Source organism: Emydura macquarii, unplaced genomic scaffold (assembly GCF_026122565.2).
Source record: "Emydura macquarii macquarii isolate MOO-44397 ecotype Brisbane River unplaced genomic scaffold, CSIRO-AGI_Emac_v2 contig_3220, whole genome shotgun sequence".
In the NCBI taxonomy this organism is placed as follows: Eukaryota; Metazoa; Chordata; order Testudines; family Chelidae; genus Emydura; species Emydura macquarii.
The window spans coordinates 4862359-4888796 of NW_027133357.1; the positions used below are offsets into that span (position 1 = coordinate 4862359).

A 26438-nucleotide genomic window follows, 5' to 3' on the forward strand; every position below is an offset into this window, starting at 1 on the left:
AGGAGCTGCCTTTCCCTGTGCCCTTGGGACAATCCCTCTTTATTCCACAGCTCGGGTTAAAAAAAAAACAACCCGTTCTGGCTTCTCTTCCGAGAGCCATGCTCTGAAAAGTTACCCAAGCCCAGTCGAAAACAACCCAAAGGACAAAAACTTCCTTTAGATCAACACAGGTTAAACAAAAGGCCCGTTTTTGCCTTCCCCCCAACCTCCCCAGCCTGCCAGCCCAACGTCCGTGTGAAAATAAATCCTGGTTCCCTCCTTCCTGGTTTTCAGGAGGTGGTGGGGTCCTTTAGCCGAGGAGAGAGAGACACACCCAAACAGAGAGATCCATAGCGAAAAACCTTACCGCAAAGGAAGCATTGAAAGAATCGTTTTTTTGCTGCCTTTAAGTACCTGGGGCTGTGCCGGTTATAAAAGGGGGTTAAGTAGTGGGGCAGGGGGCAGATGGGGTTGGTAATGCAGGCTGGGGAGTTGCCAAAAAAAAACCAGAACAAAACACGTTTTCGTTTTGTCTGCACCAGCCTGCAAGAGAGAGAGATGCACAGTGAAAAAGCTGCTGTGCTCGGAAATGGGCCTACAGCCACTTTGGAAGCCTCGGCAATAATTCTCTCCCTTCCTCGCATTCACCCTGCCCACTCGGGCTCGGCTGCCAAGTCGGAGAGTTGGCACGGCTTCCCAGGCAGCGTGGAACAAAGCCGTCACCCATCCCTGAACAGGCACTGACGGCAGGCAAAGTGACAGGCGCATCTTCTGCATGTTAATCCAAGGAGTGAGAAGGAGAGAGCAAAATTCACCGGCTCCCCCGCCACCCCCATCGTCACCAGCCCAACCCAAACCCCGGTGGGCCCCGGGTGTAGTTTGGAAGGCAGGAGCCCCGGAGAAATGGAGCTGGCTGTGCCGGCAAGTCAAACACACAAACAAATGAAGGATTTAAACACAAATAACCACCCGCCCCAGCAGCACCCTGGCAAACGAGGCCGCTCGGCATCTGCTGTACCTGTTCCCGCTGCCTTCATCTCGCCTTGGAACTGTGACAAGAGAGAAGATTCGCCTCTGGTGGGTCTCACAGCCTCGGGTCTGCAACCCTGGGCAGGAAGTTGGCACCGATCCCAGGTAGGACTTTACTCCCACATTCCCCCCCCCCCCCCACCCGGCGCCTCCCGCGTCTTTTCCTCCCCTCCTCCACCCACCCTATTCCTCGGCAAATCTCCCCCCCCCCATTCTTAACTTACCTCCCCCCCGTCTCGGCTGCACTGGCCCGGGGCACGCTAGCGACCAAACATGTTCAATGCCCTTCAGAGCACAAGCCAAGAAACACACACACACACACCCCTTAAGGGTGACCTGGGCAGCACAGAGAAAGCAGGTGGCTCTCCTAAACGCCTGTTTTGACAGGAGGGTTGGGTTGAGTGGGTTGTGGTTGGGGGTTGTTTTTTTTTCAGGGGGGGGGGGGGGTGCTGTGCTTGGCAGACTGGACCAAACACGAGGGGAAGGGGAAAAAAAAAAAAATCATAGCCCCCGACTTTGTCCAGGACAATCAGAAAGAAAGGTTGAGATTAGTGTAACTCCCAAATCACAACCCTCCCTCCCAGCCCCCCCATCCATTCACCCCTCTCCTCGTCTTTTTTAATACTCTCAGCGCCTGCATTATTCCAGTCCACAAGCGGGAGCGAGTTTACAGTACAGGCTCTCTCTTGAGGCTGCCAGCAGGAAAGAGAGGGAGTTCTCACAATCGAACAGCAAGAAGAGCAAAGAGAAATTAACATCCAATTAGCGCCGTGTTTAACGAAGGAGACAGAGGCAGCCGTTGTTTTATTGCCCTGTTCTTTTCATTCAGATCTGACAGGCAGCGCGGCAGGCACCCCCGGCTGCAGTGACGTCATTTTTCCCCCCCTTTTCCTCCTCCAAGTTTCCCAGAGGTGGATCGTCAACTTGGCTGGCGAAATTCATTACTTTGTCGCATTAAAAATTATTCCCTTCCTCTCTCCCCCTCCAAAAAACCATCTCCCTTCATTCTTGCAAAAGCCAAACCGGGAGAAGATTTCTCTGCGTGTCTGTCTCGCTCTCTTGTTTTCCTGCTCTGAGACAGCTCTCTCAGCTTGTAAAAGTTTGAGCCATGTGACACTCCACCCAGCCTCCTTTGGCAGCATGACAAGAACCACTTTGGTGTATCAAAGAGAACAGGCAGCTTTTAAGGAAGAAACTCAATTCAGAAAGATTAAAGAATTATGATGTTTTAATCAAGGGAGACAGGTTGGGGAGGGAAATGGAAAGCGGGGGGGAAGAGCTCATTGCATCTGGATCAACATGAGCGGCCTTCACAAAAGGTTGCGGCAGCAGGAGTGTTTGAGGAGGGGGCGGGGGGAGCAGTTTGAAGCAGAAGCAGGAAGAGATGTGTTTAACAGTGCCAAGCTCATCATTTTCCCCTCCTCCTGCCTCCCCTCCCCTTTAGGCTGCTGTGAAAAGAGGCCGGGGAGCGAGCATCACATTTGCAAAGTCTTCACCATCCCTCGTGGAATCCCACAACCGTTCACAAAACGATCACGGGACATTTCCATCTCCAGAGAGGCAGGAACCGAGAAACACGCCTCCCAGCAGAGGTACAAACCTCAGTGAGCCTCGCATCCAGGACGATGCAGCTGCCTTTTTGCTTCTCCTCTGCATCCCGGCTCCCCACTCCCATGCCGCAGAGCAGACTCATCACCTGCTTCCACAGACGACAAAAGGGCTGGCTCCGTATTACCATCCGTTAAACCTCAAAATCCCAAACTCTTTGCCCCCTTCAAAGCTGGGCTTTCTCAGCAGGAACAATGGGATTGGGTAAATCTAACAGCAACCACCTGGCTTGGTGTTACTTGTTTCAGGTAGTGTCTCTCTAACGCTAGCATGGGGGCTCATTTTGCCCCCTGCTTCCTGAGCTGGGCACACGGACCCTGACAGAGGAACCAATGACCCTCCTTCCAGCCTGAGCTGGTCCCCAGCTCCAAACAAGCAACCACCAGCCTTTTAAGCGACAGAATCCCAGATTTCCGGTATTAATTTGCCTGAACCTTAGGCCTGGTCTACCCTACATGGTTAAGTTGATGCAAGGCAACTTATGTAGACCTAGTTGTGGAAGTTTTTTCCTTCTCCTCGGTCTGTCATCTGGAAGATCAGCCTCGTCTAGATGACTGGCCGTTGCTTAAGACAGATCGCGTTGTGCTATATCAGTACAGCCCCCCCTCCATTAAACTCACAGCAGAGCCAATGGGAAGTCAGGGTGCTCAGCTGATCAGAAATGGCAACTGCAATCTCATGGGGGTTTGTACGTTCCCAGGTTTTCAAGGGAATTCCTCATCGAGGTAGAAGGGCTTCGGCCATGAGTCAGCCATGCCTCCTGTTACAGAGAAGGGGATCAGAACTCCGCCTGCTGGCCTCGCACAGGAGGGACAATGGAGGAATTGAGCACTAAAGGCTGTAAATTAGCACTTCAAACCTCTTCACAGGCTCCTCCAACAGCCACAGCCATCCAAGGAAAGCCACATGCCAGCCTGCCCCTACCGAGCAGTTAACTTGTTCAATGTCATCATCCCACCGCCGCCCGCAATGTCAGGGTACACTCTCTTGGGGAGGCCGCTCCTCACTCTGCTCATTGTAGCATTACAGTTATACCTACACATCCGACGGCATAAGCCCCAGCAAATCAGAGCTTTACACACTCACATGTCGAAAGGGGCTTCGTCCCCCCTCGACTCAGTGACTCTGCCATTTTGGACCACAAGCCGTTTGAGATGGCGGCAACTTTGTGCTTTGCTGCGATTTGGGTTGGGAGTGAAGAGGCCCCCAGGGGAAGATGAATTAGATGAGATTAGGCAGGATCACCTTGATATGATTCAGTGCCTGAAAAGGGCTCTGGTTCTGGATGCTCAAAAATGTCCTCTCCCCCATCACCCAAGTTGTCTGCCACTCTCTCCTAGGCCCTGCCACAACATCCCCCATTTGCTCCAGCTCCCTCCTCCTAGGTTGCAAGCACTTTCTCTTCCACCAGCTGCCCTTCCCCATATCCAGGATGAGTGTCTTACACAGATCCTCAAAGGTATTTAAGATGCCTAAATTCCATTAATTTCAATGGGAGTTAGGTGCCTAAACACCTTTAAGGATCAGGGTCTATGTCCCCATCAAATACTGAATCAGGATACCTTGTTCCCAGTTACGCCCCAGGATCCAGAGTCATCCCTGCCTGCAATTAAGACGCGCAGCCCCGACTACGAAGGTAGCCATGAGATCCCGTTCCCTCCACCCCCAACTCCTGCCCTCGGGATTTTCTTTCAAACACAACATGAGCACCCAAAATGCTGCTGGCTCACGCCTGCCTTTGCTTCTCCTTCAAGAACAGTACCTTACAGGGCATGCGGGAGCTGCTGCAATAAAGGCAATGCGAGCAGCTAAAATTGTCCATGCCAGCCTGGTCTATTGAATAAGGGGCTTCTGTTCCAGCTCACCATAAGCCTGGATCACTGCTTTAGGAGCATCCCCCTCCTCCCCACGGCGCACTGTCCTAAGTCACTGCTACAGTGGAAGATGAGCTCTCGCAGTCCCTCCTGCCTAAATGAGCCATTTTGCCCAAGCAGGCCGGTGCTGTAATATATCCAGACACAGCCAAGTCCCCTGTTGTTCCCAAGCAGGAAGGATTACAGCCTGGTGACTCCGCCTCCCCAGAAGCAGGAATCTGCTGCTCTTTGCCTACATGCAGCTTGCGTGGGACTGGAGAAAGCAAACATTCCTATCAGCATAGGGCATACTCTACAGGCACACCCCGAGGAGCAGCAGCAGGCAGGGCTCTGCCGCTAGCTGGGGACTCGAGACCCCTCAGTGCATGCGGTGTTGCATCACCTTCTTTTTCTATTCAGGCACCTCAGTACCACGGCAAAGGGCCCAACAGAACCACTTAGGGTTCCCTTCAGGCAGCTCTGCAGACAGGAAAGAGGCAGCCCTTGTGTGTGTGTGAATCTGTCTGGAACTTTCTTTGCAGAAGAAGGGCGGTGACTTTAAAGAGGTCAGAAGGGAGCAGGGCTGAAGGGAAGTGAAGCCAGGCCAATTGCGGTGGGCCTGGAGTGAGAGGCCAGCCATTGTGTGTGTGTGTGTGTGTGTGTGGAGGGGGGGGGGCTTTATAGCTTCCTTGTACTTAAATGACAGTCCTAGGCTGGTTTGACACCACCTGAGAGAAGTGGAATCCACACTAACCGAAGCCCAGTTCTGAAGGGCTCAGCGGAGCTTGCTTGTAACTAGTGCAACAAAGCCATGATTACCTAGGACTTTATAGCTGCCGTGCAGATCAGCACAGGGAGAGAACTCAGCCTCTCCCTGCAACAGCCAGAGGCTGTTACCACTTAGGAGAATCCGTTAGCAGCACAAGGCCCATGACACAGAGCCAGGCAGAGCTGACTCCATCCAGCAGGGGGCAGCAGTGCATAGACACTTGCCAGTGTATTATATTTTATTCTTGACCAACCCTTTCATGCAGATTGTGCAAATCAAAACAATTTTAAGGGTGGCTAGCTACAAGGATTCCTTCGCGAGAGGAAAGTTAAGCACAGCCCTGACCCACCTTTTGCTTTCTTCCCCCGTGTGTGTGTATGTCTGTCTGTGCGTGTGCGTGTAAAATCTGTCATGAAGCCGTTTCCGGCCTCTCTCCTTCCTAGACATCTGAGCGCTGATCAGCCCAATCTCTCTTCTCAGCTAAAGGCTTTCGATAGCAGCTGGGCTGCAACAAAAGGAGCATGAGAGCCCCACCCTTCAGATATCCAGGTAAAAGGTGAGAGAAAAAAATCAATATTCAAACACTGGCTGCTCGTTTCCCCACTAGGTGGGAAAGAGACAGAACTAAATCCTGACACCCACATTCTCATAGGTGTCCATTCTCTGTTCTGATGTCTCTGAGGTACTGGGCATCTTTATGTAGCTACAGAGTAACCTCCAATCCTCATTACAGATTTAGCTCTGCCCTCTACAGAATGGGCTGACACCTACAGTTAGACCTAAACTCTGCCAGGGTTGAGGATCCTAAGCCCAGATCCACAAAGGTAGTTTAGACTCCTAAATTTGATTCAGGTGTATCAGATTCATTTTGATCAACCTGTACCTGGCCTACTCAATTTCCTGTGGAGCAAAGTTGGCCCAGAATCATAGAAATGCAGGGGCTGGAAGGACCTTCAGAGGTCATCTAGTCCATCCCCCTCCACTGAAGCAAGACCACATATACCTAGACCATCCCATCAGTCACTGAAAGGCTTAACAGAAGGGAATCTGAATTTCCAGCAGTCACTCCCCTTTGGAATAACACTGATTGACCTTAAATAAGGAACCTTCAAATGACGGGAAAGCTTACAGAGCTGGAGTTTAATAATAAATGAATGCACCACATTAAAGACAATGATGAAACACCTACAGCCCAAGAGACATTGTTCTTAGTTTTATTTCAGAGCACAGTGAAATCTTCTGGAAATAACCTCACAGTTACAGAATATGACCATGCATTTCTTGTTCATCTTTAACAAACCGTATCAAGGAATTGATTGGGGAGGGGAGGGGGTAAAGGGAGGATAGGCCTGACACCATAACACTGGTGGGAAATGAGGTTCTTGCTTGAAGTAGCTGTGATTCCAAAGGTTGCAAAGCCTTCCAGTTACACATCTTGCACAAAACGTGCCCGATGGTCAGGTCTTGCAGGTGTGAAACAAGCCCATCTGTTCCAGTGAAAGACCCCAGTAATGACAAATCCGGACCCTGAAGCCCTGGGTTGTTCCATTCTATCCCAGGATATTTTAAGAAGTACAGTCAATCCAAGTGGAGTTTACTCTGGCCACCCTGGGGGCAGACTATGCAGGAAAGCACCACAGGGCTGATGATGTCTCCCACTTCATTGTGCGTTAGGAACGTTGCGACAATCATTAATGCCTTTGCTCATGGGCCTGGTAAGCTCTTCCGGGCTCTACCAAAGGAAGATGAAAGAACGCTTGTTTGGAGTGGATGGAAAGGACTGCTTAGTGGTATGAGCAAGACAGGGACTCGAGGCCCGAAAACATCAATACATGCACCTTAGCGTCTCTGAAGTGCACAGGGACTCAATGGAATTCACGGTCTGCTATTCTCTCAACTCATCTTGCTTTAGAGGTTTGTCCCATTGCTCTAGTCAGCGGCTAATAAATAGACTTAACGTTCACATTTAAAGTTGAGCCAATTCATTCTGTAGCAACCCTACCTATTAGCAAATTGAACCAATATTAAAAAACCCCCACCATTCATTGGCACCTCTGGATGGCACATTTCGGGTTTAGCTGTGTGACGTATCATCAGTGCTTTGGTCTTCCAGAGGCAGCAATTGGTGTTGCCTGAGTTTGGTCCTGCTTGGCTTTGACTCCCCACTGTGACTCAGTGGAGCCAGGACAGGAATAGACACGTCACGCAGACCACTGGTCCATCTAATTCTGTATGCTATCTCACACAGTGTCCAGTGAACATTCTTCACGTGCACGCACGCATGTTGCCTACAAGTTTAGTTGTCTACGTAATATCCAGTAGCAGGGAGTTCCACAGATTATATTCTTAAACCCCTCTTGCAGCAGATTCACAATTAGAGTCAGGCCATTCTTCCCACGCCTCTTCCCATGCAGTAACTGCATATTCCTCCCCAAAGTGCTCTGTTCATTCTAGTTCAAGCCCTGACACTTCCTCTGAGGGACTCTTTTAGGCTTATTAATCTCACTGGGGCTTTATTGATCTTGTTCCATCCTCAGTTTCCTTTTAATTTAATAAGGTTATTTCCCATAACACCCCCTTGAAAAGCATCTTGTTCCCTGGTGTTCATATACCCTTCAAGACCTTGAATGTGGGATACATGGGGTATTCAAAGCCAGGATGGAGCTGCTTAGCAGGTGTCTGGCTCATTAAGTGTCCTCCAGAGTGGAGGATATATTACTGGTTTTCTGCAGGTGGTATGTTACCAGGAATGCAATTTAACACCTCATCATCACAGCCTGGTCTCTGCCTCTGTTTAACCCTTTCTGGCTCTGCTGACTCACGTTTGTGTCAAGACGTAAAGTGCTTCATTAGACCGATAACGCAAGGGACTTACAAAGAGGATGTTCACTAAGGCAGAGGCTGGAGATGAGAGTGCTAAGAAGCTTAGATTCACTTATGGTATCACTATGCAGCACAAAAAGGGAGGGCCAGCTTTGGCATGATCCAATCAGCAAGGCAAATTCAGATGCTGCTGCTTTCCAGTTAACATCTCCCAAGTACGTGTTGCCTGAAGCAGCTTCTTGTCTCTGCACCTGGATCCCAGATAGTGTCTCTGGTCTGGTCTGTTTGAATACCTGGGTATTATCCACTTTTAAACAAACACACTGTCTTTTATGACTCAGGAACTACAGACTGAGCCAAAGAGCCAACACCCTTCTGCTCTTACTGGTACGTCACAGTCAAACCACCCACTAGAAAGGGAATTCAACCCAGCTGCAGTTCAGAAGATTGATTCAGGCTGATTCATTTCCGGTCTTGCTGGACAGGAGGTGGCTTGTTCCTGCACCTTGGTCTTCAGATTTAAAAGAAAAATATCAAAAGAGGCTTTAAGGGTTCCTTACAAAGAGTCCGTGTTTGTCCCTTTCTCCCAGCTGAGGTAATGAGTTAATAAAGTGAAAGCAGAATTAGTCAATGGGGAAACTCGCTGCTGCAGATATTCTGCGGAAAAGCAGGCTGGAGCCTCGGAACAACTGTCCCTAGTAGAGAGAAGAGCAGAGGAGTTAGACGAGGGAGGCAGAAACTCCTCAGCACAGCCGCCTGATTGGCTGCTAAGAAGTCTCAAGCTGTCAGGCACCAGGACTGCAGTGACCCCCGTGCCAGTGGCAGCATTGCATTTGGTAATCAGGAACAGGGAGCTGTACATTTAAGCCCTGAATTGTACAGCACTCACAGTACCCACCGCTGTAGTATCTCAGTGCCTCCATGTGACCAAAGGGTGAGGATTCACCTGAACTTCCTCTTTTTAACTGCTAGAGGTCTCAAGCAACTTCTGTCCGAGGGAGGCAACAAAAGGAGAGACATGCATGGGTGTGTACCATGCATTTGCTACATTCTGTAGATATTCAAACTGGGCACAAACCTCACTCTTCTTGCAAGTTACCAATGTAGCCCTCATAGTCCCAATTTAAAACATCAGTGATCCTTGCTCATCTTCTGGCCCAATCACTGAACTCCTTGGACCTCAGAATTCCAAGCCCGCAAGTTTTAATTCCTTTGTATTTAATAATTTGCCCTTCCATAGGACTTTTCATCTGAGGACCTCAATACAACAGGAATGATGAGCTTGTTTAGGTGAAATGTAAGCAAAGTTGGGATCTGGCAGGATGCTCCCCTGACTTCTGAGAAGTGTCATGACATTTTTATTTTGAATGTTCCCTGGAAGTCTCCCATCCAGCACTGAGTTAGCCAAACCCAGTGCAGCTTGCAATATCACATGGGAACATAATACAAGAGGATCCTGTACTCAGAACTTCCAAAATTGCCTTGCACAAGCGGCAGTCTCCTTGAGGGGATAAAAGGTCAGAACAAGGAAGAGGAAGGCTAATCCAGACTGCACTAGCCTAGGCTATGAGAGACCTAGGTTTGATTCCCTGCTTCACTTTCTGTGAGACCTTGAGCAAGATCAGCCTCTGTGCCTGTTTTCCCATCTGTGCATTAACAGGGACATTAGCACTGCTCTGTCTCATGCGGTTATTGTGAGGATAAATACATTAAAGATTGTGAGGGCTCAGATACTACAGCAATGAGAGCCATTATTAAGCATCTTACACAGGCCGAATGAATTGAAAAGAATTGAACAACAGGCTACAAATCAGATTAGACAAGACAGGCTGCTGGCACCTAGAGTTGGGCTTCTCCTAGGCAGGCCAGGAAAGCGTTACAGCCTGTGCATGAACACGGCCAATCTCACATGGCCAGGGAAATCTGGCTCTTGGCTACAAATGGAACTAAGTAAAACTGCCTGCTGCAGAACTCACCTGGGCACTGAGGTGTCTCCAGCATTGAACCCAGGATGTAAACACAGGAGAGTATGGAGGGAGGCCAGCACGTAACCTGAATGGCAAAGAGAAAGGGTCAAAGAGGAGAATGTACACAAGCTACACTATGCAGGGAGAGAGCAATCACCACCACACAGGAGTAAGTGTAAGTGGGAATACTGAAAGCGTCAGCATCCGGCTAACGGCCGAGTTACTGATAAATAATTCACGCCATGACATACTGTGTAATTCAATTACAGCTGGCGTGTACAAACATGGAGTTACCTGGACACATTAAAAATGTGGCACTACAAGCCTGCATCACAAGCACCATCTGCCCACTAAGGAACCAGTTATTACTCAGGAAATGCTACAGCAAAGGATCGGCTCCCCTTCCCCTTTAGGTTCCCCTAAATTCACAATCTGCCACACCTGAGAAAGCAACATGAAGAGGGGGTGTGTTTGGGGGGTGGCAATGCTGGCTGAGCTGGTGAGAACATCTCTGCTTGTTTTCATTTCTCCCCTACTCCTTGCTTCGATTCTTCTCTTGATCGTCCAGCCCTCCTGCCCGCTTTGGGGCTCTGCCTTCGATTGTGCTACCTCCTGTGCTAGAGCAGTCTCTCTAAACCTATCTGCCCAGTACCCTCTCTATTCTCATTCATATCGTACCATATCACTGCTAATCTCCACATCCTTCCTGAACTATTGTCCCATGTCTTGTCTGTGCCTTCTGATATAAGAGTCTTTGGGACAGGGAATGCATCTTATCCTGTAAGGGGCTATATCATTTATGGTTTCATATGAAAGTGTTGAGATTATTATTGAAAACTACTGACTGCAGATCTCTGTTAAAAGAAAAAAGGTCTCATACAGTGGAGAACAAAACATCAGGCCTCAAAGTTACAGACATACCCACAGTTGTTCACTGCCATGAGATCTCCCACGAGAAGGAAGGGATACGTCAGCATGCTCACAGCGATCTGAAACCAAGAATCACCAAACTGAGCCGCTCCCTTCTGCGCTACTCAATTCTAAACGCAGCAGGAAACAATAAGGCCGAGCAGGAAGGCTTCATGCAACAATAGGACAGGTTGGAAGTGCCTAGCACACTTTGAGTGCTGTAAAAAATAATAAATTAACAACAAACCATCAGGCAACTTCTAACCTCTGCTGTGAAAAAGGCTATCGGCTAAAGAAAGTTTTGTCACGTCTCCCTGCTAGTATTTATTAAGGCTGGAAGCTGACTTTCCTCAAAGACCTGTCTCCTGTGCTCCTTTAAGGAGCTGCCACATTATTGGTTTGACTGTGTTATACAAGAAGAGGAAAGCTTAGCACTGCTGCATGTCACATGAGTAAGTCAAAGAAAAGGTATAGTGTGTCTCCCTGTCACCCAATACATCAAACCTGTGAGCCACTGCTATAACATTCTGAGTGTTAGTGAAGTTACTCTGATCTTTAGGTCTAAAACACACCCATTCTGATTTAGAATGTTTCGGGAAAGAGACACACGGGATCCAATTTACAGAACTGATGAGCACCCACAATTCCATCTGTAAGTCAATGGGACCTATGCATTTCTGATAATCAGCCCATGGTACATGGAGACAAGACACGAGCTTGCATCGATTCACCTACAAACAGGGAGGGAGACACACAGAATTACCCACACCCACAGCAGCAGCCATACACGGTGCACACACGCATGCCTGTAGCCTGGGAACAGCTATTCATGAGCTCTCACAGCATGGAACACGCGGGAGGGAGCAGGGGGGGAGGGCAGGAGGGAGGGGGGAAAAAGATATGATGTGCTGACTGCTACGTACCCCCATCACAAACTTCGTGTAGCTCCGGATCACAGATGCCTGGCTGAACTGGAATGGAGAGGAAAGGAAGAAACCAGGGGGTCATGGAAAAGGCAGTTGATGTCAGCATCTCATTTTGTCATTATGTTAAATCCACCTTATACAACAGCATTAGCACAATGAGGTTTCGGTGCATTGAACAAGAGAAAGGAAAGCAAACGGCAGAGAACCAGAGGTAGCCATGACGTGACATATACGTGGAACACCCAAGAAAGAAATGTGGAGTTATCAGATGTACAAGGGCACCCATTAGTGCCAACCATGGTAGTAGCTTGTGTGAAGAAGACATCTTTTCACTACGACATAAGCTGCCACCAGTCATCAGTTACAGGGCAATAACTTTTGGTTACTCACAACCTGGCTTACATTTGATCCAGTGGCCTAGGAGAGAGAGATTCTATATGCCACATCAGCAATGTGAAGAATAAATAGGGAAAAAATTAATAGTTCAGCCAGCTGGTTCCACTTTTTATGTATACAGAGTTTCTAATGATTGGCTGCTTCATCACACTTATTTTCTACCCGTTGACATCTTACACCCTGAAATCTGGCTGCTCTCTGCATGCTACAACATAGTCTAAGAAACTATCAAAGCCACTCTTAAATCTGTTTCCATTAGGATAGTTGGGGGTTGGGTGGAGGGGTAAGAGTGGGGATTGAGCATTTGAGTCAATAGATCCAACAGAACCCAATGGTTTTAGGCCAAAATGGCCATTTTCTCATTCAGATGCAGCTGAGCTGGTGATGTTCATGACATTTTAGGCTGAAGATTTGGAACGGGAGAGTCTGAACTCAAACTCCACCCCCCAATTCATCTTTGAGCTTGACCCCCCACACACCTCAGCCTAAACTGGACCATGATTTGAATATAACATCTTCATCTCTTTTCTAGGGCCTGACCCAAGGTCCACTGATTTCTATGCACTCTACTTTCCATTAACCCTCTATTTTAGGGTCTGACTACAAACCGCCTGATGCTGGAGCAAGGGAGTCAAAACCCCCTGCTGCTCCAGTTCAACAGAATCATCACTTACATTGTCATCCACTACGTAGGTGTTGATGAAATGAGCCAGGATGTTACAGCACCACAAGAAGACGACATCTCCCAGGATGTGAGGGACTAAACCACTGAAAGAATAAGAACATGAACATAAAGCAGAGAAGGGCTACCTTCAGAATCCCACAACCGGGATGGGAGAGAATGCCGCAGAAGGGCTGTGGAAACTGGCTTTGTTCTTGATTGTATGTTTAAGTCATGTATTGTTGATTAAACATGCCAAACTGATAGCCCTGAAAACAGAAGTCCTGCTTATTCAATGAAAACTTTCCCTGGCTTCACTCCCACTAACAGGCCTCAACCCTGACCTGCAGAGGCCACTTCTAGGAGGGGTGGAGAATTCATTCTTCATACATATTCAATCCTTGGTCTCCCTGCTGAGGGTGACAAGGGAGCTAATAGGTACCAGCTGCAGTGGTTGGTTCTAAAACATGGGCTCTCTTCATTGCAAAAAAGGTTTGGTTTTGTTTACAGCAGGATAACTAACATACATTAGTTGCCCCATGGTAAACCAACTCTTTTGGCAGTAAAGACAAAGCTCTTGTCACCCTCACACACTAGGAACTGACTCCAACTGTAGGGAGATGGACTGAAATGATCTAACAGAAGTTAGCTATGGAAGGGGCCTACTATTCTATGAACCGGACTAAGATCTACCAAGTCTGCTCAGCCCATTAAACAGTTGCTGAGTGATGACTTTTGGCCACTAACAACCTAGTGTAGATCTGAATAGGTGATCTATAAGTAAAAGGCTTCAAAGTCCATTATCAGCCCACCCCCTTGTTCTTCCTTAAGCGCCATCTCATTGGTTAAATCTCTATTTTGAAGTCTCAGCAAGATTCTTTGCTTGGTCCTTTCCTGTTGGTAAGGACGTTTCCGCCTGCGTTTCCTCAACTTTTGCACAAGGTCCTCTTAGAATATGGGAAAAAACTATTTCCTCTTCAGAGTGACCTGTCCCCTTTTACCATTTGAGGAACTAGTTTCCCTGCCACGAGCACCATTTTAAGCTGAGCAGTTTGCAGCCGTCTTTAGCTGCAAAGGCTTCATTAAAGGCTCTTTTGAAACTGCTCATCTTTGGCTAGCACAGCGAGCTTTGATCAATGGGGGCACCATCACTAAATTTCTGCTGCTTTGGAGCTCCCTAATGGAACGTTCCCTGCACAGTCCGGGGCATGGCCAGCTGCTCCGGCATGGACCGTGCAGCTGGAAGCATTACACTTACACCAATGGTGAAGAATTGGGATGTAGATAGACTTGTTGGTTTTACCTTCGCTTCTCATTTTTGCTGAGTGGGCCAGTGCTCATGGAACCCTAATAACAGAACCACCGCTTCCTCTGTTTCTAATGGCACTTACAAATTAATGAGGTTTTTGAGGGCTTCATTTCCTTATTTGTGCACCAGCCTCAATGACATTAGCACCTCCAACAGAACAGCCACTTAGTTAATTTATGCTTCTTCTGCAGAAACAGAGCACAAGCCTATTGCTTTTGCCTAGGTCCTACACACAGCTACTGCTCCTGTATTTTAATTTCTCAGTGACAAACAAAGGCTTTGGATTTTATCTCAGTAACCAAATTAGATATTCAGAATATTCCTTACAAAATTAGAATATTTATGGTAAATGAAATGTGGGAGTTTTAAGAGCTTGACAGATTCTCCTCTGACAATTTCATTCACAGAAATTCATTCCTCTTCCATGCCCCCCTTCACCCAAAATATGTTGCCTTTTTTGGAAATGAAAAAACAGATTTCCTGTTCCATTTGTTGAAGAAAGATAAACTTAATCAGAACAACATGGCTTGGTCCATCTTGATTATATTAATGGTTTGCTTTTATATTGTTAAGTGAACCCTGTGCTGTGAAGGGCTGAACAGCTTTGAAGATTGCAGTTAACTTTGCCAGAGAAACGACACAGGCAGGGATGTATAACTGAGGATTAGTCATATAGCGAAGTAACACATGCACAAGCTCACAAGAGATTTGATAGAGAAAGTGAAGGTTCTAAATCTGCAGACAATTTGGTTTTAATTTTAAAATATTCATTTAGTGTAAAAAAATTCTCTCTCTAGGGCAATTCACAAGAACAACTTGAAAGGCAGTGCCCTGAATAGTTGCAAATACAAGGCAGCTGTGCGTAAAGCTAATGAAAGAAGATTCCTGACATTGTTACTAGTCTGGAAGTAGTGTCTATTGGGTCTCTGCTTTTCTAAATAGACCTTACCCCATTTTCTTTGTACAGAGCTGGATCTCTAGGGTTACTTTTATAAGAACCATAATGCTTTACTAGCCTTAATAAGAGATGGAAAAGAAAATCAAAATCCAACACCACAGCTGTTCGGCAAGGGCTAACACAGGAACTCCTGGTGCTGTAGGAGAGAATCAGTTATAGCTCTCCAAACAGGGTCTGAGAAAGGTCAGCTTTGCTCAGAAGTTTTCACTTAACAGCTTAAGGACTTCACTTCAGAGAAAAAAAGAGATCAAATGAACACCTTGTCACCATGGCAGGCATGACAAGATGGAAGAAGGATAAGGAAGACATGGAATTCTGCCTCCATGGCATGCAACTCATAGCCAATGGAGTCTGATGAATTTAGTGCTAGCAGGATGCTCTCCCAGGATGCTAATGGTCTGATGTTATAGCCGTGTACAGATTTGAAGGGCATTAGAAAGAGATGAGCTTACGTTTTGAAGTTCTTAAGGCAGTAAAAGGGTTTCAACACAGACAGAGGGTTTAAACAGCAAAGAACAAAGTAACAGCACTATGGATACAGGAGATGCTGCTGTTATTCTGCTCATTGCAGCGTATTTCCTGGCAGAGTTGTAGAGCATATATACCTTCAGAGGCACTTTGATTTGCATTGAGATGCTTCCTGTGAGCTATTAAGTTTAATTAGGTTACCAATAGAGTTTATTTTATGTGGGGAAGGGAGCATGGTCTGCTTCTTCACACGGCATTTCCTAGTGTCTGCATCTCTCCGTATAGGTTCGAAGGAAAGGATAATGTGAGCAGAGGCTAAAGGGAAGCACAGCTCCCTCTTCTGGGCTTGAGGTCCCCAGTACCACCATCCTCTTTGGCTCAATGTGTTCAAATCCACCAGGCAGAAACTTGTAAGAGGGAGCAGTGGGAGGAACTGGTGCTTAGCTGAAGAATTTCTGGGACTCCTAGCCTTTGCAGCTAGGCAGAGCAGCAGCAAGACAAAGAGAGGAGGCAATCCAGTTGGGCATCTTCTGTTCACAGTCACCTTTACCAAAAACATGTGTCCCTCCCTTCCAATTGGAGTAGGTGCAAGAACCCTGCTACAAGAGCTCTTCCCCTCACCAGGGGACAACAGAGAACACAGATTTTGCACAAATGCTTCTGAACTGTCTTTAAATCTTCTCAAGTGCAGAATGTTTGATGGGGTATTCCACCATTTGACAGGAAACACACCCCATCACACCACAGTTTTGTTTATTATTTGACACAGCTTCCCCATTCTGGTCACAAAGAGCATCAGGGAGGTACTGCTGCACAGGGACACAGATGTTTTCACTTGGATGGCTATGGCCCTGCTAAATGGCTCCTTTCAAGCATTTCTTCTCCTTCGTCTTACCATGTCCTACCACATAAGATACTGCAACGCTGCACCACCATGTGACATCAAGACCTATCCCAATGTCAGCTAGAATTGATGAGATCTCTCCTTCATTTGCTCTTCTTTAGCCACCAAAGGCAAGAGGACTATGGACTCAAGGCAGAGGAAAATCCTGCAATTCACGAGCAAGGAAAGAGGCATAAAAACATCAAGGGTGAAGTTCACACACACACCAGGATGCTGAATTGTTGAGCAAGAATGCAACAAGACAAGCAGAAGCATAGGAATGTTCCTAGAGGAGACATGGCCACGTGACAAAGCCAAAAGCTATTTAAACTGAAACCTGGATGCCATACAATAAATACACAGTTGGGACCAAATCCTTGATTCAGGAAAGCACCTCTATTCAGGATAGTGTTTAAGCACATGCTTGACTTCTGGAAGTCAATGGAACTTAAGCACATGCTTAAAGTCTTCCAGAAGCTCAACACATGCTTAAGAGCTTTCCTGACTTCACATCCAACAGAATAGACCTTTCCCAGCATCAGACCATTTTCACTTGTGAATTTAGACTATTACCACCACTTAATGATCGGTTGAGAAACTCAGCCATGATAATTTGTGATCATTTAAGATCAGATCATACTTTTAACCACAATGTGCAGGCTAAATTTCCCAAGGCAGACAATTCCCACACCAAAAGCCTCCTGACCAAAAGCCCCTCCTGCAGTTTCAATCAGAGACTATTTCACTATTACTGATGTAATACAGAGAATTACTTGCCTAACTAGTGCGAACATAAGCAGTAGGTGGCTCTGCTTTATTAGATGTGAAAAGGGGAGGAATGTTAAATTTTGGCTTAAATCCTTAATTATCTGCTAGATTTTCTCCCTAGTTACACTATCAATTCGTCGTCCTTCATAACAAGGTCAGAAGCACCTTTGAACTTTACCACTGTTTGATTTAGAGAGAATTGTCTGCATAGCTACGGCCACGTCAAACCTATGAAGTATGAAGCACTTGCTAATTCCAATCCAGAGTGTGTTAGGCATTTGAAATGTGCCTCTGACCACGTTTTAACTATTTTATTTCAATAGTGCACCGCTTTCATTTTTGCACTTGATCTATTCTTAGTATCTGTTGTACAAGCAAGTGTTTTAAATACCCCTTTACATCACTGGGACATAACATGAAAGAATTGTGTATATAAGAGGGTTTCTGCTGGACACTGAAATTTTGATTGAATAACCTGTAAGAATTGTATGCACACCTCCATAAACCTACAGGCCAAACCGGTACTCAGACAAAGGAACAGACTCAATCTTCATGCCTCCAGTGACATAGAAGTCACTTGGGCAAATGAGGTTTTAGATACGAGGGGACTTGAGACACTCTTTTTGGATGGTTGAGATTTGACTTGCTTTCCCTTACATTTTGCGTTTTCAGATTAAGGGAGAAAATAACATCAAACAAAGACTCACGTACATAAAAAATCCCAAGATCCCTTCTTCTTTAAAAATCCTGCCAATGGAGCTAAACACACCACTGTTAAGAGAGAAAAACAGTTATAATCAAGCAGAGTGTATAACCCCATTTGTGATCTCTGGGCAATAGCAGACTTGCACATGCCACTATCTTCCAACACCAGAGAGAACACCCCCATTCCCTGGGTATAATTCTATTGCATGCTCAGCTGGGACCACCACGGTCTTGAGATAATCCTATTACTTGGGTTGGGGTATGAGTGTGTACATAAGAAAGCCATCACTTCTGCAACAGTCCGCTGGTTCACGTTAAATCCAGAGCCCTGTCCACATTGCGATCAGAACTGTGCTAATTACAGCTGTGTTTAAACACGGTGGCTTGGAGGGCTCTAGTCGGCTTTCCATCACAAGCATGAAGTTTTTTCCCCTCCCTCTAAACCCATGTTGTAACTGTGCTATAGCATGCCTTTAACGTGATTCATCTAGCAAGATTCTCAGGAAAGGAACCCATCTTCCCTTCTGGGGAAAGCCAGGCTTGAAATCACTATTTAAACACAGATGTAGTGGCCAGGACTCAGAGCTTACTACATTTTTTGGATGAAAATGTACCACCACTACCTAGCTCTTATAGCAATTTTCAGCAGCAGATTTTAAAGTGTGTCAGAATATTTAATGTATTTACCCTTACACACCCCTGTGAGGCACAGCAGTGCTATTATCCCCATTGTAAAATGGGAAAACTGAGGTACAGAGAGACTGAACTATTTCAAGGTCACACAGGAAGCCTGTGGTGAAGGCAAGAATTGAACCAAGGTCTCTCAACTCCTAGGCTCCGGACCATCCTAATCTCTGGACCATCCTAGATTGCTCTTGCAAGAGATACAGTCATCACAGTGGGGCCAATACTCTATTCCACCTCTGTTGAGACAGCCTTGTAGAAAAGTGTCCCCAGACAAGCAGCAGGGGCAGGAATGTTGTGAATTATATACCCTTCAGCCCAATTCACCTCCTTGCTGTTTTTAAAGTCTAGTCAGGACAGCAATGCAAGGAAAAACCCAGAGTAACTGGAGTGCATCTATGAACAGACCTACATAATCAGGTAGATGCATTACAACAGGTGGACAAAGCCAGAGGCAGAATACTGGATTTAACATATACAGGGAACAGAAGAGGACCCAGCCTTCCCTACTCCCTGCACAAAGCCAGTCATCCCGTAACAAAGCACAGATTTCATTTATATTCCTGGCTCTGCAATCACTGTGTGACCTCATGCATTATTATTTCAGCTCCTCCATGAGTGAAGGAGAAATAGGTACTAAGACTCCTGACCCCAAATCCTGTGCTTTAAACATCCAACACAAACACCAGAACTGTTCACCTGTATTTGACTTCCCGGCCTACAAACTGGACCATACAGCGCATCGAGATTACTGCAAGAAAAGAAACAAAGGGGTTTACAAGAAAAGAAATTAAGTGCAATGACTTTTTTGAATGGATAGGCATCTTGTCTGGGAAGTGGAAATGACAAGAAAATTGAGTCATAGTCCTCAAAAACATTATCAGCCCCAGAGCTCCATCACCATCCTGAGAGTAGGGAACAACCAGTCCTCCCCATCCACCCTGTAATAACAGAGATGGATTCCATGTCATTGCCCAATAGCAGCAGAACTCATAAGAACTGGATTCACCCTTCTCCAAATGCTTGTTGGCACCCTCAAGGAATTCTAATAGATTGGTGAGGTATGATTTCCTTTACAAAAGCCATGCTGACTCTTTCCCCAACATATCACATTCATCTGTGCGTCTGATAATTCTGTTTTTTCCTACAGTTTCAACCAATTTGCCTAATCCTGAAATTAGGTATGCTGGCCTGTAATTGCCTTTTTTTAAATATCACCATTAAATGAGCTAATCTTCTGGTACAGACATTGATGTAAACAATAGGTTACATAACACAATTAGTAGTTCTGCAGCTTAATATACGAGTTCCTTCAGAACTCTTGGGTGAATACCCTCTGGTCCTGGTGACTTATTACTGTTTATCAATTTGTTCCAAAATCTCCTCTAATGAAACGTCAAATCTGGGACAGTTCCTCAGATTTGTCACCTACGAAGAATGGCTCAGGTGTGGGAATCTCCTTCACATCCTTGAGTGCTCTTTTAGCACCTTGACCATCCAGTGGCCCCACTCATTGATTGGCAGGCTTCCTGTTTCTGATGTACTTAAAACAAAAATTTGCTGTTAGTTTTTGTCTTTTGCTAGTTGCTCTTCAAATTCTTTTTGGCCTGCCTTATTATACTTTTACACTTGTTAAACTCCTAGTATAAACTACCAAGCAAGCTCTCACTATCCCACCACTAGAATGCTGAGAATTATCCTTTTCTAGGATCAGTTTGTAGCCCATGCTCTTCTCATGGATTCAGATGCTAGGAATCATTTTTGATCATAAACATAATGAAGTCAGTGACTAGAACAAGCTATCTAGCATACACTCAGGGCAGGCAAGGGGGCTAAGCTTTCAAATCAACAGCAGGCTACAGGTCAGAGGAACAGGACTCACCGTGCAGCGGGTGGGAGATAACCCGGGACATACACTGCATCAGCATCTCATGAGATGTCTGAAAAAAAACCCACACCACATTAAAAGCTGCAAATAAACTAACCATGTTACAAGGAAGAAGTAGTTGCCTGTTCAGTGCAACTGACTCTACAATCATCACCTGGCTATAAGAGATCAGCTACCGCCAAGAGAAAATGTTTTCAGAGGGTTACATTAACTGATTTGTTTCTCACACAATAGGATTCTTATGCCCATTTTAATACTGCTAAATTATACAGTATGTTTTGGAGCCAGAAAAGTTGGGGGGGAGCCCTAGGGCTCCAAAAGAGGCTTATAAAGAACATATACATTACAGAAGTACCATGTCCTTACCACAAGAGTGTTAGTACACTGCCCCCAAAACATTCAAAGCCTGGTCATCTCCTTGGCTGTGTCTAGGTCACTGTCATTCCTGATCTACTCTTGCATCTGTCATCTCTTTCATTCCTTGGTTTCCTGAATGCTGAAGGCCTGGATACTGGGTGAAACAAACCGGCATCCACATCTTTTCCCTTTCCTCTTATTAAAGGTAACAAGTTTAAAAGACTCACAGGACTTAATCTATATTAAGCTGCTCATGGTAAACTTCTCAACAATATTTGTATGAAAATTTAATAGTCAGGTCCCTGATGAGCATTTGTGTTAAGTGTCAATACCTTGGTACTGACTATGTATTTTTCCAAGCAATTTCACCCATACCAGCAGTGTATGCTTTGCCCCAGTGTTTTCAGCCTCTAAGGTATTTGTCTCCACTGTGAGCTCTCTAGATTATTCATTAACATGCAATATTCATACACCGAGATTGCTCTCAGACTCTGCATTTGATACAGGTTTAATGAGGAGAAAATGCTCCTAACCTCTTTCACCACTTTTCTGAGGGAAGTCTTCACATCATCCTTATTAGAAACATGCTCCATGTCCTCCAAAGGAAAGACCTGGGAGAGAAAATAAACAAATTAAATTCACTTTTCCCCAGCAGCTGAAAACACACGTGAGCTGTGACTGGTCTGTGCTCAGGGCTGACAGTGAAACCAACAACATCTCAGTCCAATTTAGAAGAACTTCCCCAAATTATAGGAATAACAGGCCTGATAGGGAACTTCAAGGTTACTAGGGTTGGCCCTTCAGACATCACTGATCCCTTACAGAAGACAAGCTCCCACTAGCTAAAATTTGAGCATGCAAACTTTTTTAAAGCCACTGAGTCATAACTTAATAAGCTGTTCTTAAAATATGGACCAGGAGAATATGGACCAACATTCTAATGATGCCCATTTGCGGTGATCCATAAAGCCACATGGACAAAAAACACTGGGGAGGATAATCAGGAACATGGAAAGAAGAAGGAGCAGAGGCAGTGCATAAGACTTTCTTCTTACAAAATCATCCACACGACAAACAACTGGAGAATCAAAATGTAAGTGATGTCCACAGAATTCACTGGAGGTAAAAGCTGTTTCCATCTTGCCTCCAAGCAATTTTTAGAGCTGACTAGAACTCGCTGGTTCTCAGTGAAGCCCACACAAGCCCCGTGCAAGAGATGAGTTTAATGCTCCACATACAGATTTGGCCATAATCACATGCACATACTACTAAATTCTGTTCCAACACCACTGTGGAATCATGTAGTGTTAGACCGAGTAGATCCCTTATGAAAAACAAACTCGCCCTTTTACCTTCTTCACGCTCCCACGGGTGATGGTGGATAAAGTGCTAGAGATGATTCGAGGAGAAAGACCACGGAAGAGGCCCATTTTACCATCGACTTCCACAATGTGTCGAGCTAGGTAAGAAAATATTACATTGGTGTCATTTCACAAATCATCCAATTAGCAGGGAATGGAACACTACAGTTTGCAGAGTCTCCAACTTCCAATCTAAACAGCATTAGGACTTAAGCATATTAAAGCATCCGATTAAAATGATGTCGTGTAGCACCTCAAGTAATTTATCATAAAGGTGCACAGAAGCTTCAGATGAAATATAAAAGTGCTCTGGGCTGCTTCTAGTTGCTAAAGAAGCTTTAGCAGTTATTTATTTATTTGTTTTTGGCTAGAGATGGAGCATTAACTCTGATGTCTTCGACTAATTAATCTCTTGATTATGTTCTGCCTACCTAAAAGAATTAAGGCATTTTAATTGGATTAGGACAGGGAATGAAGAATCCCTTATCTGTTGTGTAGTGTTTCTCCCTCCTTCCAGCCCAGAGCGTTAGTTTGAGAGGAAGGACGGTTATGGTGCTAGCAAAGAAGAGAGGAGTCCCAGATTCAATTCCCTACTCTGCCGCACACTTCCTACATAACCTTGGGCATGTCATTGAGTCTGTGCCTCAGTTTCCCAGCTATAAAATGAGGATAATAGTACCTACATCTCTCACAAGAGTGTTGCGAGGATAAATACATTCAAACTTGTGAGGTGCTCATCCTATGGTAATAGGGGCCAAATGAGTACCTAACATAGATTTCAGGAACGATGATGTATTCAGTTCTTTGAGATCTTTAAATAAGGTGCTGTATAAAACCTCAGTCATTACACACAACAGCTAGAGAGAAGAAAAACAAGTGCATCAAATTTATCCCTGGTATAACAGCATTGATTTCAGTGGAGTTACAGTTGAGGTGAATTTGACCCAATATTTGCTAAACACTAGAACAGATCGTTCCTGCCTTCAAACTCTTTGCTTTCTATAAGGTTCTATTTGTTCCTATGTGACACACTGGGTGGATTCCTTAAATCACAAGACCCCCAACCACTGCAAACCTATTAATTATGAAAATATACCATCTGACAACAAGGGGAGTCACTGTAGAACTCCCAATTGCTTAACCCATCTCCTGAGCCTTAAGAATAGGTTTGCAATTTACTCTTACTTTGATTGCTACTGTATTTTGTATTCCTTCCCCCATCAGTTAACAGATATTTCAAGCCAGATTTCAGGACCCTACCCATTTCTGCCTTCTCATTTTAAAAGCGATTTACATAAACACTTGTCTTTCCCTGTCCCTCAAGCACTATGACCATTTTACAACAGGCAAAGCAATGTACCCAAGGCCAGAGAAATTCAGTTGGCACTGGGAGCAGGATCCAGGAGTGTATGACTCCCATATCTCTCTCTCAGGCTCATACACTTCTAAAGAGAAATTAAAATGTAGTTTTCTTCCAAATATTTACCCTTCCCTTGCTTTTTTTTGGTGTATTTCTGTCCCTTTAAGGCCCAATCTATACTACAAATAAGCATGTCAGGGGATCAAGTTACAACACAGCTATATTTTGTAGTGTAGAGAGAAGCTTAACTGTCCCTTAAAACCAGGCTGAAATCCTTCAACACAAAGTTTTAGCTCAACTATAAGCCACATTTACTTTCCCCACCTACACTACAAAACAGAACAGCGGGTTAAGTGTGCTAAGGAATAGCAGCGTTAGGTGACATGGTGAAATGTGTAGAGCAGACCTTATTTAAAGCCATCCCAAAATAATCCCAACCCCAGCTCTTTAGTAAAACCACAAACATCTACATTTTAATAAACTGCAATGGTGTGCTTCAGATTTAGCTCTTCCCAACAACTAGTTTTTTTCTTTCTTGCAACAATTGTTACATAAATCTGGCTAAAAGCTTTCACTAAAATACTGAGGCAGCAGTCAGCCAAAACATTTCAGGTCCTATCTCTGCTTGAAGTTGAACTCAACAGTACCATTAGCAAGAAACTGTGAGTATTGCCAAAGTGCGAGAAGCAGAAACCTAGGGTATGCATCAGAGACAAGACAGAGCTGTATCAGGACACTACTGGGACTGAGAACATGGTCACTTTAGCTGATTGAAATAGGTCTTAACTGGGTAGTTCTCACATCTTCCCCTTCAGAATATGGTCTCAAACTATTACTAAAATATGCTCACCATATGTGAAAAAGCCAGGTAGGTACAATACTTTTCTCCCCAGCACGTTTCTCCCAATGGTTGGAGGTAGAGGTTCATGCCCGACCTTCAAAAGAAACGCCAGTCAACTACTATCCGCTTCTTAAAGGGCTCCCCAAAGGCATTGGATCAGAAGAACACAATCATCTGTATTTGTGTGTTATAGTAGAACTGTATTCCTCCCTGTCTCCCAAATATACCAAGCTCAGTGTAATGATACCATTCCCCCTCTCCATACACACACTCCTTTCCCAAGGGTACTCCAATGCTTAAAGAAACTCATCTCATTTTCTCAGATAACCCCATTAACGTAGGTACCCTCACAAACCAAGACACCAGTATTAGTGTTATAAACATGCTTGACCCATATTTCTGATACACAGTCCAGGCATTAGACTCCACCCATATCCATTGCAACCCAATGGGAAAGACTCACTCTTTTCCTTACATTTCACAGACCCCCCCAACACGTAACTCTTCTATTACTCCTTCCACATAGCATATCACAATGCTTTCACCTCTTAAGTAGCTTATATTGCCATATTCCCTCCCCAGACAAACCAGTGTCCCACAACAAACATTAGAAACCCTAGCATACAGCAGGCTCTAAAACTTTTGCATTGCCCCAATATGCAGCATGCTTCGGCCTTCTCATATTTGTACGTGGCATGCTTCCAGTACTGAAGTCACTCTGAACCCTAAGACTATCCCCCCATGCCTTCCAGTTCTCCAAGACTCCCCTAGGACCCTGCAGACTCCACTGCAAAGCGCTATCAACTCTCATTTTTCACAGACCCCTCCCAGACAAGCTCTGCACCCCTGATCCCACACAATCATGTGGGCCACAAATTGCCTGTCACTCCTTTGGAAGCCCAAGCCCACAGACGTCCCCATGACAGACGAGTCCATCTCCATGCCATTGAATCCTCCAGATAACCCAAGTATGCCTCTAAAATGCTCCAGGCCCACCCTTGTAAACAAAGGTCTCCTGCAATGCCCCCTCCCCATCCTGCATCGCCCATCTCCCCCCTCGCTCCCCCAGGCAGCTCAGGTCTCCCATTCCAAGGTCACCCAGGTCTGAAGCCCTCCCCACTCACCCCACACCTACCAACAGCCCCCAGCGCAGAATCCCCATAGCCCCTCTCACCAGCCCCCTTGCCATCAACGCTGCTAACTGCCGCTGGATCAACAGTGACACCACCACTGCCCCCACTCACCAGAGAGCTCAAACCACCCCCACCCCCGCCCCGGGGGGCTCCCCCTCCACCCCCACCGCTTTCCTGCCCCGCCCCCCTCCACTCCCAGCTGCCTCCCGACGGCTCCCACCGTCCCGACCCCGGGGCTCCCCCACCGGACCTGGATCAGCAGCTTGACGTAGAGCAGCGGGTGGCTCAGCGCCGTGAAGCCGGCCCCCAGCACCACGAAGAGAGCCTCGGCTCCCTCCACCGGCTCCGGCCTCCCGCCCGCCCCGAGGCCGGTGGGGGGCGCCCGGGGGTCCCCGGGCAGAGCAGCGGCGGCGGCGATCATCCCCACAGCAACGAGCGGGGGCAGCCGGGGCCAGGGAGCGCTTCCGGGTTAGAGAGGGGCAGGGCGGACGGCCCACAGGCACGTGACTAGGAAAAGGCGGGGCTTAATCTCAACGTCATCACGTTGCCGTCCGTCCCGCCCGCCGGAGAAGGAAGGAATGAACCATCGCGTAGGGAAGAGGGGTGTCGGCCTGGATCCATGCCGCCGAAGTGGTGGGAGGTGCTATTCTGCACAGGGTGGTGGGAGGGGGACATATTTCCATAGTTATTATAGGGCCTACCATAACATGTACGCACCAAGGGGATCTATTGTAGGGCCCACCCACGTGTAACATGTATGCACTGGGTACCTGTGTCAGGGCATCCCATACCATGTCCCAACC

General features: G+C 46.2%; 1 protein-coding gene across 4 annotated transcripts; it reads right to left on the reverse strand.

The window, feature by feature from the left end:
• Window positions 1-6358: 6358 nt before the first annotated feature.
• MTCH1 (mitochondrial carrier 1) lies at window positions 6359-26120 on the reverse strand. 4 transcript variants are annotated; one of them, XM_067531873.1, is made up of 13 exons: window positions 25886-26120; window positions 24512-24596; window positions 22293-22399; window positions 21474-21551; window positions 20578-20635; window positions 19395-19446; window positions 18018-18077; window positions 12934-13027; window positions 12266-12280; window positions 11861-11908; window positions 10950-11017; window positions 10038-10113; window positions 6359-8756 (listed from the first exon to the last, which is right to left on the reverse strand). In XM_067531873.1, the coding sequence occupies exons 1-13, from the start codon at window positions 26054-26056 to the stop codon at window positions 8685-8687; spliced, it is 984 nt and encodes a 327-aa protein (XP_067387974.1). In that variant the 5' UTR covers window positions 26057-26120; the 3' UTR covers window positions 6359-8684. The 4 variants fall into 4 exon arrangements, with proteins under 4 accessions (XP_067387974.1, XP_067387973.1, XP_067387975.1 ...); XM_067531872.1 differs by having other exon boundaries at window positions 12266-12296; XM_067531874.1 differs by lacking the exon at window positions 12266-12280.
• Window positions 26121-26438: the final 318 nt, after the last annotated feature.

Bases quoted from the DNA above. Each gene is read 5' to 3' on its own strand.
- MTCH1 (XM_067531871.1), bottom strand. From the start codon at position 26,056: ATGATCGCCGCCGCCGCTGCTCTGCCCGGGGACCCCCGGGCGCCCCCC. The intron at 18,078-19,394 runs GTGAACAGTTCT...CTCTCTTAACAG, and splicing joins GGCCGGGAAGTCAAATACAG to TGGTGTGTTTAGCTCCATTG. The intron at 11,018-11,860 runs GTACGTAGCAGT...TCTTGGTTTCAG, and splicing joins ACACGAAGTTTGTGATGGGG to ATCGCTGTGAGCATGCTGAC.